Genomic DNA, 14696 nt, shown 5'->3' on the forward strand with positions numbered 1-14696 from the left:
AAATACATTTAAAAAGACTCTAATATACTCACTGCTCCAAAGATTAGAGAATTTACTTGCAAAATTACTGAGCCACCCCCTCTCCCCTCAAAAAGCTTTTATGACTGCTTCATTGGGGGGAGAACAGAGATGGAGGTTTCAAGAAAATAATTTATATAATAGAATGTGTGCATATGTGTTATATACTTAGTTTTAAATTAAAAATTAAGATTTAATAAATGTAATAGATGCTAGTATTTAACCATTTAAAGCTATACTACACATAAAACAAATTTAAGTCAGACTATACTACTCATTAGAAAACTAATCGCAAATCTGATACTTAAAAATCTGTGACTTAAAAGCCAAGCATGGTGGTACATGCCTGTAAGTCCCTGCTGAGGTGGGAGGATTGCTTGAGCCCAAGAGTTCAAGTCCAGCTTGGGCAACTTAATTCTAGATCTCTACGGCATTCTGAATATATTATGTTCAAGAATATGACATAATCACAAAAGTGATGTTTTAAATTTTTAATTCAATGAGAAAAACGAACAGTGCAGACAAAAGAATATCCACAAAGAAATAAATATCCATGAAAGACATATGATTAACAGAATTCCATCCTCACATGTAAAAAAAAGTATATGACTGGTATTTGTAATTTATAATAAACTTGACTAAGCAGTTGAATATCTGCTGAGAAATAGCTTAGCAGAGTTGTCATAACATAGATCTTTTTAGAAAGTCAATACCTGATTCTCTGGTTGCACGTTAGGTCAGCTTGTAAGAATAAGATAGGCACTGCAACTGGACAGCATCCATGGTAGCTGATCAATTGTAAGGAGGGGACTAAGGATTTCTTTGTGTAAAATAAAACAGTACTTTATTTTATAATTACTATATATTTTCCACTAATGAAAAAATGATCTGCTACAGCTTCTGGTGATAGTATAATACCTAAGAGCTGAGGATACCTCTCTTAAAGGGTAACTTTTTATCACATATCTTCTTACTTGCCTCCTTCATAAACCCTCCTCAAAAGGAATTCTTGAGGGATGTCATCATTAGGTCACCAGGATTTTAGTAATAAAATGCAATGAAAATAACAATAACAATAGTAGTATTTGTTTACCATATGCCAATCGCTTTTCTAAATTTTTAGACACAATAATTGAATTCCTTCTGTAGCCGTTTACATAACAGATACCGATTACAGTATTAAAATCTGGATTGACAGACACACCCTACTTAGAAATTTCTTTGGGTCTCCCTACTTTTGAACTAAGCTTGTATGATATTTGATATACCAATTCAAGTCATGCTCGAGCCATTCCTCTCATGCCAGGGAGCACAGTCTTTCAGCTGACACCTGGTTTATACCACTCATCTTGTTAAAACACTGTTCAGCCTCTGGTTATCTAAGCTAGAGGTGTGCTGCAGCCAGCTAATATCAGTTTGTGAGAAGCCCTGCGCACACATTTTCCCAACTCTGCATTCAGTGACATCATGTTGGTGACTTGACGTTGGCCATGTTGGGAGTATTTTACATTATAGAAATTGGGGCTTTTTTTTTTTAATCAGCTAGTTGTTAAATATTTACTCATATATCACTAATCTGAGGAAATGTGTATTCTGTTAAGTTTGTCAGGCCCTATTCAGATTCAGGTAGAACAAGTTTATGTCTCTAAATTGGTAAGACCAATTATCAACGCCATCTTTAGATAGCCAGCTCTCAGGAGAAAAGCAAATAATTCTCATAATTGCTCTCCTAGGTCTGGAGTAGACTCTTCGCCTTTCATTTCCACAATATGACCAATTTTTATATGCCAAAAACTTCTTAAACACTGTAATTCATCCTATCTAAAATACCATTGATTACTAGATTCACTATTGTTTTATATATGATTAAGAAAAAAAAAAACACTGCCAGTTAATTTAATATACTGTCAACTGTAATATGCATCCTGATATCAAAAATAGTGAAAACTAAAAAATGCACATCAGAAATTGATGGGGGAAAAAATCACTTCTGTCTTGTTTACTATTGGTTTCCCATCTCAGAATCTTAGTTCAACCTCTCCTTGACTCTCGATATTCCACTCCTAGATCTCCCACCTTAGTGCCTTCTCCAGTGCCTTTTTGTATTCATAAATATCTTTACCTACATAAACTACAACAGAATGAACTCTATTTATTAGGAAAAATAATCCTAAAAATAGATGCAAAATAATAAGAAAAGAAAGAAAAAAAAGAAAGGAGAAGTAGAAAGAGATCATGGAACAGAGAAGGGACAAAAAAAGGGTTCCAGGCAAAATGGCCTAAGCAACGTGCATTACAAAGTTGGTTTTAAGTTTATGGTGTGGAATGGCTTATTATCAGGATGAACATTCAAGTCTTCCCAGCAACTGCTTTCACTGCTTTGAGAAGACATGAGTCTGGCCTACCATGACCAACAAGTATTTTTAAAGCACTTCAGACTTTTCTTCCGCATTATCAAGACAAATATATATGTTTTCTGTCTTTTCAAAAAATACCTTTCATTCAACAATACTTTTGAGCTGTCTTGACTTTAATGAATACTCTTAAGGTACTTGGAAATGATTCTACTTACTCTCCATCCACTTCTGGTCTTCTACATACACAATGAAACTTTCCACCAAAATCTATGTAAAGATCATTCTCCACAATATGAAAGATCCGTCCAATGACCAGTTTATCCTTTGCAGGTCCCATCTGCATAAGAGGAGAACGTCTCAGCATAGATGCGAAGGATTCCACATTTTTTGGAGAGCCCTAAATATGAAAAGAGATATTTATATACATGTACCTCAACATGAAGGTATAATAAAGTCTTAAAGAAATATTATTAAAGTCAATTGTTGTAGCAATAATTTTAAAATGTTTGTGGAATTTTGCTTTAAAATGCCAGTTATGCTCTTCAACTTCCTCTTCCATCCTTTCCTTCCTGAAGAGGAGTTAAAGAAAGTAGGCATTGAGGTTGAGTGCAGTGGCTCACGCCTGTTATCCCAGCACTTTGGGAGGCTGAGGCGGGTGGATCACCTGAGGTCTGGAGTTCGAGACCAGCCTGACCAACATGGAGAAACCCTGTCTCTACTAAAAATACAAAATTAGCTAGGCATTGTGGTGCATGCCTGTAATCCCAGCTACTCAGGAGGCCAAGGCAGGAGAATCACTTGAACCCGGGAGGCAGAGGTTACATACAGTAAGCCAAGATTGCACCAATGCACTCCAGCCTGGGCAACAAGAGTGAAACTCTGTCTCAAAAAAAAAAGGAAAGAAAAAAGAAAGAAATTAGACATCTACACTTGGCAGAGGATGACAGAGATGTGATAGTCCAGGGTGAGGTCTCAAGAGCCCAGGCAGGGTAAGGAGAGTAGAAGAGTGTCTGTATATCAAGTCTCTGAGAATGGGGGAGGTGGGGTGGTTAGTAGTCAGAGTATGAGCACGTGAGGAGGGCATCCAAGAAGCAATTGACTTTATTCCTAGCACTGACCATCTGTAAAAAAATGCCTGCTAAGTCAAGTTTAGTGAAACTGACTATTCTTTTAAAACAAATTTAAATATACATTATGATAAAAACAATTAAGAGCCTTTCATCACAATGATCAGTCTGAACATGATTTCCTGATATACAATTCTTTCTAAAAAAAACTTGAATTTATTAATACTTTTGTTTTTCCTAAAGTAAATTCCAAAAGAAAAACAGCTTGTTTTGTGCTATTCACTTTCTAGGAATCGTTTTACATATTAAATTCACTTGAGGTATGACTATTCTTTTTTTCTTACAAAAATTTTTTCCAAACACATTTTTCCAAATCCGTAAACACAGATTTGTGCCTTCTACTCATTTTTGTGTATAGAGTGGTGTGTGCAATTTGGTACAAACTAAAGGAAGAGCTAAGTTTCTATCTGTGAGAGCAAATCATGGAAGAATATTAACAATTTGAGCTGACGACTTACATGCTGTATTTGGAATGAGTTTTACATTTGTTATTCAGGGGAGAACTACTTACTAAAAGTTCAATAGTAAAGTGCATTTATTTTTAAAGCTACACAACTATATTTGTGACGTAAGTTTAATGCATGTACTACTTGAAAGATTACAAACTCAAACGCCAGGCCAGGTGAGGACTTGATAATCAGGATACGTGCCCAAGTTTAAAAGGTACAGACACTACTCAGCTCCAGCTGCAATTCAAGTCCCCATGTTTTAATTTTTAATGTTTTAATTTTCCAAGAAAAGCCAGAAATCCACATATTAATGTAAATTTTCCAATTTTTAAATACGTATTATATGCAGGGGGAAAAAGTTGTCCATTTTACCAACCTGGCAAAATACATCCAGGTGTTGAATTTGGCCCACGAACCACAAGTTTATGATCTCTGCTTCAGGAAAAGGAAAGTCAAGACATTTGGCTTATGCCAAGTCCCTTAGGTGCTAGAGGGAGGGTATGATGATGAATTTGTTTGGTGAACTGAAACACACTGGGAAAAAATCCTTAGCACAAAAGGGTCAATCTAAACTAAAGACAAGTCAATAGGCCTAGAGACCAACTACAGCTGAAAGGGTAACCAGGAATGTATGCCATGAGCAATCACACTAGTTTTATAAATCCACAAAATACAACATTAAAGGTCCTTAAACAAGCACTTTGAAAAAAAAGTTCTTTCTTGCAGAGCCAAAGATAAAACAAATCCTACAGAGGTAACACAGACACAGCTGACTTGCCCTTTAGAGGTAGCATAAAAGAGTAATTCTAAGTAAGCCATTCTTGACAAGAGCAGCTACATAATCCTTTGCTGGGAGCCACTATTCCATCCATAGCAGCTGCCACCAAAGCAGTGGATAATAGCAGTGCTCAAGAGAAGAGCAAACAGTATCAACTTGGGGGTCTCTGCTTGTAACCAGGGCAGGTCCTGCCCACTTTCCCTATGATCTGCTTTCCCATTACTCCACTTTTATGGCTGATATCTACCAGAGTTCCTCTCTTCTTCTTCTTTTTTCCTTTTGGCTGACTCAATTGAAGCCATAGTTCAATTAAAACTAGATGACAGGGGCTAGGCATAGTGGCTCACACCTGTAATCCCAGCACTATGGGAGGCCAAGGTGAGTGGATCACTTGAGGTCAGGAGTTCAAACCAGCATGGCCAACATGGTGGAACTCCGTCCCTACTAAAATACAAAAATTAGTCGGGCATGGTGGCATGTGCCTGTAATCCCAGCTACTCAGGAACCTGAGGCAGGAGAATCGCTTGAACCCAGGAGATGGAGGTTGCAATGAGCCAAGATGGCACCACTGCACTCTAGCCTGGGGAACAGAGTGAAACTCTGTCTCAAAAAAAAAAAAAAAAAAACAACTAGATGACACAAAGATGCAGTAGTAGTAGATCCAGTAGTTAAACTTTTACTGGAGATAATTCAGCCATCACTAAGACTTGTTCCTAAAATAACACAATGTCCTTTATCAATTGTAAAGAGACATTTGAGCTAAGATTAGTATAATAGTAAGCGGTATTTTCCCCTTGGTTTTAGAAAATTATTGAGTGCTCTCAACTGTTTAAAAAGATTCTCTTGAGATTTTTAGTAAGTCTACAGTTAAATATTAATTACATTATAAACTTTATATAGTTATTTTTTAAAGGTAACTTTAAAATCAAGTGGAAGTAGAACATTTCTCTTCCATTATTTTTTGCCTTTACTTTATTATATTTTGCAAGGAAGTCAGTGTGTTTTCAGTGAGTGAAAAATAATTTTCACTCACAAGCATAAGAACCCTGGATTAACACCTGAATTTGCTTTTAAATTGTAGCTCATTATTTCATTTGATTTTTGATATTGCATCATTGATTTTGAGAAGCTACATCAAACAATCAGACAAACCCTTGCTTCAAAAATCATAGTCTAGAACCATCTCTGAATTCTAGGGCTTATACCAAAATGTACTCATTTACTTGTCAAATGACTACTAAAAACAGTAAATGTAGCAACTCCCACAATCCATGTTGACTACAGGGAGTCCTGTTTTAAAGTCTCTAAACTAACATTGATAGCTCCTCTCATGCTGACATAGACTGCAGAGACTGGAAGCATACTGTCACTGCTGGATATGTATCATGGAGCTCAGTGCCTAACCCTGGAAAATGTTACAATAAAGCCCACTAACTGAGCTGTCATAGGTACTAACTTGGAGTTGACTATTTCCTTTAAGAGTTGGTCACAGAGCTCAGATCTCCTGCTATTCTGCTGTACTATTTTCTCCTTGGAAGCCTGAAAGTTGAACAGGACCGTCAAGGTAGAAAGGAGGAAGGTAAAGGAATTACAGACATATGGAACAGTATCACTTTCATGTATTCAATCATTCATTCATTTATTCATCAAACATGTGTTGTGTTTTTAATATACATTAAGCATATATATAACTATCATGCATATGAGGACCATTTAATATACAGCTTAGAATCGGGAAACTAGTGGTAAAAGAAATATGAGACATCAACTAATCCAACTACCTCATGTTATACATGAGTACCATACATGCTATTCAAAGCTACATGGGATGCTGAACAGTAGTTCTTAAATAAAATTTGCTGGCGAAGACAGAAAATAGATACAAACATCATAGCAAACTTAAAAGAAGACAGTACAGAAGAATAACAAATACTTACGAAACCTGACTTCTATGACCAACTCAGACAATAAACAGCTAAAAAATCCTGAATAAGTCATTTAACTTCTCTAGATCTGTTTTCTCATTTATAAATTAAAGGACTGGATAACTATAAACTTTCTTCCAACTCTATAAAGTAGTAGGAATTCTTAAATATTCTAAAATATAAAAAGGATTTTATAAAGTAACACACATTAGAAATGGGAGACATTTCTCCCATTTGACCCAGTCACCTCCTTTATGTAAACAATAACAACAGCTGGGCACAGTGGCTCACCCTGTAATCCCAGCACTTTGGAAGGCTAAGGTAGGTGGATCACCTGAGGTACGGAATTCGAGACCAGCCTGACCAACACGGGGAAACCCGGTCTCTACTAAAAATACAAAATTAGCCTGGCAAGGTGGCGCTATGCCTGTAATCCTAGCTACTTGGGAGGCCGAGGCAGGAGAATCGTTTGAACCCGGGAGATGGAGGTTGCGGTGAGCTGAGATTGCGCCATTGCACTCCAGCCTGGGCAACAAAAGCGAGACTCTGTCTCAAAAGAAAAAAAGAAAAAAGAAAAAGAAAAAAAACAATAACAACAAAGGTAATGAAATGGTATATATACTTTTAACTACTTCATACTGGTTAGCAAGAAAAAAATTTCAACATGCATCTCCAAAAATGACTCATTTCTATTAACTGTGCTATGATAACTTTTGTTTCTTTAACACTAACCAATAAATGTTATGCTCACAACAAAGTTCTTTTATTGAAATAAATGTATTGGTGACTCAAAGTGATATGGTACTTACATTTATCTCTCTCCCTCCTGAAATCCCATTAAAGGATGGTAAAATAATAAATTTAAAAATTGTAAAAATTATAAACCCTCAATATTAAAGGGAACAGATGGAGAACAAAAGTATACAAGCATACTTTCTAGTGGATAGGAAGCATGTGGAAGAGTGGTAATTAATGAAGCAGAGTGAAATGCAAGAAGAAGCTGTGAAAAAAAAAAAAAAAGCTATTCTATCCTGAAGAATTCCATAAAGGTATGGAGCTCAGTCATGCCAGGCTGCAGTGAGAAGACAAGCTGAAAATAAGAAGAATAACTAAAAACAACAGAGGTAGGGCAGTCAATCTTCTGTCAAGCACAAAATTCCTCAAATGCATAATATCTGGTAATAGGTATGTATTATCCTGGCAAAAATAAATATATTTTTTTCTTCTCTTAAAAAAAAATCGAATAAATTCTATAGAGGAGAGCCAAGTTTGGGATGGTTTGTTATGCAGCAGTAACTTACACTGTTTCTATAACCTATAGAAGCAGCAAAGAAAAGAATCCAAATGACAGCTGTGCAGCAAGCATATGAATAATTTGTGATGACTCAAATACGAGGGCTCCCAAAGGAAGTCTGTGAAGTCTGGCCACATGGCTCGAGCCTTGGCTCTACCACTTACCAGCTCTGGGGAAAGGCCTATGCACTCAGAATCTCTGTGCTGCTGTTTACTCATCTTATAAAACGGGGTTTGTAATTATATCTATTTTACAAGATTGTTGTAAGGAATAAATATGTAGCCATATGTAAAGCACTCAAACACTGCCTGAAGGTAAACAGCCCCCTGTCAAAAACTTTAGCTTTTTTTAAAATTAATTTCTTATAGACTCAGTCACCACCATCAAGTTTTATTGACTAATCTAGTATTTCTCAACCAGGATGATTTTGCCCCCCCGCATCCCCACCCCAGGGGATATTTGGCAATGTCTGGAGATGTGTTTGATTGTCATGACTGAAATATCAACAGCTCTTCTTAGATCCATCGGAGAGGTGGGGGTCACAGGGAAAACTGCTGTTCCCAAACATGGAGAGACAAGTGAATACAGAGAACTACTGAAAAGAAGCAGCCTCCAAGAACAAACCTCTGTGGGAACCGGTGCCAAGGTAGGGAAAACCGAGTTGTAACTGGTGAATTGGTGGAGGCTCAGTGTGGACAAGTCTGAAAGTTAAAAACTCCAGAGAGACCCAGTTACTGGGGACTCCCACACTTTTGTGAGTTTTATCTGCAGGAGCTCAACCTGGTTCTCACAGTGAATACAGGAGAAAAATCCCTTTGTACTTCAGACAGCAGTGGAGAACAGAACTATTTTGAAATACATCAGAGCACTCTCTCCTATTCAACAATTTATTCATCAAACATGTGTTGTCTTTTTAATATACATTAAGCATATATATAACTATCATGCATATGAGGTGTGTCCTCAAGAGAAACTCTTCAACCAGAGCCTAAACTGCTGGGGTTTTGTCAGAGCCTAAGTGTCCTGGGGGAAGGGAGATAACCAACTCTAGCTGGCTGTAGTCATCTTGTCCCACCAAAAGAGAGGGAAACACTGAGAAGCAAATGTGAGGTTCACAGTCCGGAGGCAGAGGCTCACAAGAAGACTGAGACGCACTCATAAGACTGTAGAACACTCCCTCCCCACATACCCTATCACCACATTACTAAAGGCCAACTGACAGCCATTCCTTTTACCCAATACATCATGTCCTGATGTCAAGAAGAAATTACAAGATATACAAAAAGGCAAAAAACATAGTTTGAAGAGACAGAGCAAGCATCAGAACCAGACTCAGATACAGAAGGGATACTGAAATTATCAGTCCAGGCATCTAATACAACTATGATTAAGACACTAAGGGCTCTAATGGATAAAACAGACAGGATGTAAGAACACATAGGCAATGTATGCAGAAAGAGGGAAATTCTAAATAAGAATCAAAAAGAAATGCTAGAGATCGAAAGCCCTGTAACAAAAATGAAGAATGCCTTTGATGCGCTTACAGGTAGATGACACAGCCGAGGAAAAAAATCTGTGACCCTGAAGATACCTCAATAAAAACTGCCAAAACTGAAAAGCAAAGAGAAAACAGATTGAGGGAAAAGTACAACAGAGTATTCAAGAACTTTGGGACAACTACAAAAGGTGTAAACTAACGGGAATTCCAGAAGGAGAGGAAAGACAAATACAGCATAAATATTTAAAACAATAATGACTAAGACTTTCCTCCAAATTAATAACGGACACCAAACCACAGACCCAGGAAGCTCAGAAGACATCAACCAGAATAAACACCAAAAACACTACATCTAGGTATATAGTATCATTTTCAAACTACAGAAAAATCAAAGATGAAGAAAAAATTCTAAAAGAAGCCTGGGGGGAAAACAGCTTACTTATAGAGGAGAAAAGATAAAAATTATATCCAGCTTCTCCTCATAAATCTTGCAAGCAAGAAAACAGTGCAGTGAGATATCTAAAGTGTTAAGAGGAAACAAAAAAGATACCAAGCTAGAATTCTGTACCCTGAGAAGTTATCCTTCAAAAATGAAGGAGAATTAAAGACTTTCTCAGACCAATAAAAATTGAGGGAATTGGTTGCGAGTAGACCTGCCTTGCGAGAAATGTTTAAAGAAATTCTTTAGAAGGAAGAAAATTATAAAAGTCAAAAACTCAGACCTACATTACATAAAGAAAGGCAGAACACAGAGAAGGAATATGTGAAGGTAAAATTAAAACTTTAAGTTTTTAATTATTAATTGATCTAACAAGTAACAGTTTGTTCATGTTAAACAATTTCCTAATAATAAAGGGGTTAATTATCTGAAGAAGTTGTAACAATCCTTAATGTGTACATGCCTAAGAATAGTCAAAAACCATGAGGCAAAAACTGACAAAACTGCCAGGAAAAATAGATGAATCATTACAGTTGGAGACTTTAATGCCCTTCTATCAGAAAAGGACAGATCCAGCAGGGAGAAAATCAGTCAGGATACAGCTGAACTCAACAACATCGTAAATCAACTGGATATGACGGACATCTGTAGACAATTTCATCCAGCAACAGCAGAATATATATTCTTCTCATGCCACATGAAACAGTCACCAAAACAGACCACATTCTGGACCATAAAACACACCTCAACAAATTTAAAGGAATAGAAATCATGCAATGTCTGCTTTCAGACCACAATGGAATTTAATTAGAAATCAGGAATAGAAAGATAGCTCGAAAAACCCAAAATACTTAGAGAGTAAACAAATACAATTCTAAATAACACGAGTCAAAGAAATCTCGAGAGAAATTGTAAAATACTTTGAACTAAATGAAAATGAAAACACAATTTACCTAAAATAAAAATTAGCACAGAAAGCAATGAAACTGAAAGCAGGAAATCAACAGAATCAATGAAAGCAAAAGCTGGTTCTTTGAGGTAAGCTTCTAGCCAGGCTAAGAAAAACAAAAAGAGAGGACACAAATTACTAATAATGGAAATGAAAGACAGGACATCACTACATATCCCATGGATGTTAAAGAAATACTACAAACAACTCTATACCCACAGATTTGATAACCTAGATTAAATGGATTAATTCCTTGAAAGACAAAGTCTGCCAAAAATCAAGTAAGGAGAGACAGATAATCTGAATAGGCCTGTCTATTAAAGACATTAAATCAGTAGTTAATATACTTCCAAAACAGAAAGTCCCAGGTCCACATAGGTTCATTGGTGAATTCTACCAAACATTTAAAGAAGAAATCAAACCAATTATCTACAATCTCTTTCAGAAGATAGGAGTGGAACTTATCCTATGAGGACAGCAATATCTTAATATCAAAACCACACAAAGACATTACAAGAAAAGAAAACTACAGACCAATATTTCTCATGCATGTAGATGTAAAAATCCTCAACAGAATATTAGCAAATCATATCCAACAACATATAAAAATTATATACCACAACTGACTGAGATTTATGCCAGGTTTAACATTCAAAAATCAAAATGTAGACAAAGGATTAATAACCAGGATATATATGGAGCTCAAACAACTCTATAGGAAAAAAATTCCAATAATCCAACTTTAAAATAGGCAAATAATCTCACACCTATAATCCCACCACTTTGGGAGGCCAAGGCGGGCGGATCATGAGGTCAGGAGATCAAGACCATCCTGGCTAACATGGTGAAATCCCATCTCTACTAAAAATACAAAAACAAAATTAGCCGGGAATGGTGGCAGGCGCCTGTAGTCCCAGCTACTGGGGAGGCTGAGGCGGGAGAATGGTGAGAACCCGGGAGGCGGAGCCTGCAGTGAGCCGAGATCGCGCTACTGCACTCCAGCCTGGGAGACAGAGCAAGACTCCGTCTCAAAAAAAAAAAAAAAAAAAAAAAAAAGGCAAATAATCTGAATGGACATTTCTCAAAAGAAGACATACAAATGGCAAACAGGCATATGAAAAAGTGCTCAACATCACTGATCATCAGAGAAATGTAAATCAAACCTACAATGAGATATCATCTCACCCCAGTTAAAAATGGCTTTTATCCAAAAGACCAGCAGTAATAATGCTGACGAGGATGTGGAGAAAAGGGAACCATCATATATTGTCAGTGGGAATGTAAATTAGTACAACCACTCTGAAGAACAGTTTGGAGGTTCCACAAAAAACAAAAAACAAAACTAAAAATAGAGCCACCATGTGATCCAGCAATCCCACTGCTGATTTTATACCCTAAAGAAAGGAAATCAGTATACTGAAGAGACACTTCCCATGTTTGCAGTAGCACTGTTCACAACAGCCAAAATTTGAAAACAACCTAAGTGCCCAACAACAGATGAATGGATAAAGAAAATGTGGCACATATACACAATGCAGTACTACCATTCAGTCCCAAACAAGAAAAAAAAGTCCCTTGTAACAACATGGATAGAACCAGAGGTCATTACGTTACATGAAATAAGCCAGGCACAGACAGACAAACTTCACATGTTCTTATTTGTGTGAGTTAAAAATTAAAACAATTGAACTCATGGAGACAGAGAGTAGAAGGACGGTTACCCAGAGGCTGGGAAGAGTACTGGGGATTTGTACCCATTAACCATCCCCACTCCCTTATATGTGCTATAGTATACTTACAGTATACAAGGGTGTGGGGATGGTTAATGGGTACAAAAAGTAGTTAGAAAGAATAAGACCTAGTGTTTGCGAGCACAACAGGGTGATAAGCAATAATTATTTAATTGTATATTTAAAAATAACTAAAAGAGTATAATTTGATTGTAACACAAGGAATAAATGCTTGAGGGAATGGATACTCTATTTACTATGATGTGATTATTACATGTTATAATGCCTGTATCAAAGTATCTCGTGTGCCCCCCTAAGTATGTACACCTACTATGTACCCACAAAAATTAAAAATAGGAAAAAAATGTAATCCATCACATCAATTGGCTAAAGAAGAAAAATCACATGGTCATATTTCATTTTGTCAAATGGAAAAGCATTTGACAAAATCCAATACCCATTCATAATAGTAACTCTCAGAAAACTAGAGGAAAGCTTCAACTTCATAAAGAGTATCTACAAAAAACCTACATATGTAATGGTAAGAAACTTGAAACTTTTCCTACTAAGCACAGGAAGAAGGCAAGGATGTCCCCTCTCATCACTGCTTTTCAACATTGTACTAGAAGTCCTAGCTAATGCAATAAGAAAAGAAGAAAAAATAAAAGTATACAAATTGGGAAGGAAGAAATAAAACTGTGCTTTATTATGGATAGCATGATGATCCATGTAAAAAATCAAAAAGAATCAACAAGAAAAATACCTCCTGGAATAAGTAATTACAGCAAGGTTACACAATATAAAGTTAATATACAAAAAACTATGTGGCCAAAGTATTCGTAGTCATTAATGTGTCAACCAAGAGTATGAAACAGGTCTAAATCAATTTGGAAAGTTTATTTTGCCAAGGTTAAGGACACGCCCATGACACAGCCTCAGGAGGTCCTGAGACACATGCCCAAGGAAGCAAGGCATAGCTTGGTTTTATACATTTTAGGGAGACATGAGACATCAATCAATACATGTAAGATGTACATTGGTTATACTAGCTCAGTCCAGAGAGGCAGAAGAACTAGAAGCAGGTTGCGAGGGTGGCTTCCAGGTCATAGGTAGATTTAAAGATTTTCTGATTGGCAATTGGTTGAAAGAGTTATTATCAATAGAAAGGAATGTCTGGGTGACCATAAGCCATTGTGGAGACCATGGTTTTATCATGCAGATGAAGCCTCCAGGTAGCAGGCTTCAGAAAAAACAGATTGTAAATTTTCTTACTAAAGAGTCATTTCTATCACTAATTCTGAAAAGAGGGAGGTATAACGAGGCATGTCTGGCTCCCCCTTCCCATCATGGCCTGAACTAGTTTTTCAGGTTAACTTTGGAATGCCCTTGGCTGACAGGAGGGTCCATTCAAATGGCTGAGGGGCTTTAGAATTTTATTTTTGGTTTACAAATATAAACGCTGGTCAATGAAGATGGTAAGTGTGAAGAAAAGAGAAAAGCTGTGAGCCAGATGCTATTGAAAAATTGAAAGAATCGAAAAGATTTCTATCAAGGAGCCTTTTAAAAGTATTTCTGATAGAACAGTAGTATGAAATGGTACTGAGAAACGAGAACCAAGATGAGTCATTTTCTTCTCCTAGTCTTGAGACCCATTGCAATCTATACTAGGGAAGACCAGAAGGGAAGCAGTGTTATCAAGGGAAACCAAGAAAGCACGCAAGAAGTACTTGTAGAGAAGGTTAAAGGGGAGATTGTTCATAAAAAGACACAGGAAATTTTTTTTTCCTGTGTCCAAATATGTTCCAACGATACATATTTACAGACCAGGCCTGAAGGAAAAAGGTCAGGTTGCAAGAAAGAATAGTAATCTCTCTTATAACCCATAGGACAAAAGAAGAAAACACTGGAATTTCTATTTTTTTTTTTTTACTTCACCCTCAAAATATATTTATGTGTGAATGCTTTAAAATGTACATAATAAAGAAAACTACAGTACATATATATATATATATATATATATATATATATATATATATATGTACACACATGCACACATACTTCTTTATTTTTTTGAGATGGGGTCTCACTCTGTCACCAGACTGGAGTTCAGTGGCGCAATCTTGGCTCACTGC

At 36.6% G+C, this 14696-nt stretch overlaps 1 protein-coding gene across 2 annotated transcripts in view; it reads right to left on the bottom strand.

Moving 5' to 3' along the window:
- The window catches only part of MRPS28 (mitochondrial ribosomal protein S28), a 101855-nt gene that overhangs the window by 77382 nt on the left and 9777 nt on the right, over window positions 1-14696 (bottom strand). For both annotated transcript variants that reach the window (XM_015145517.3, NM_001261089.1), the window contains 1 exon segment: window positions 2591-2772. In XM_015145517.3, the coding sequence (XP_015001003.1) occupies window positions 2591-2772 (182 nt within the window).

Source organism: Macaca mulatta, chromosome 8 (assembly GCF_049350105.2).
Source record: "Macaca mulatta isolate MMU2019108-1 chromosome 8, T2T-MMU8v2.0, whole genome shotgun sequence".
NCBI classification, from domain to species: domain Eukaryota; kingdom Metazoa; phylum Chordata; class Mammalia; order Primates; family Cercopithecidae; genus Macaca; species Macaca mulatta.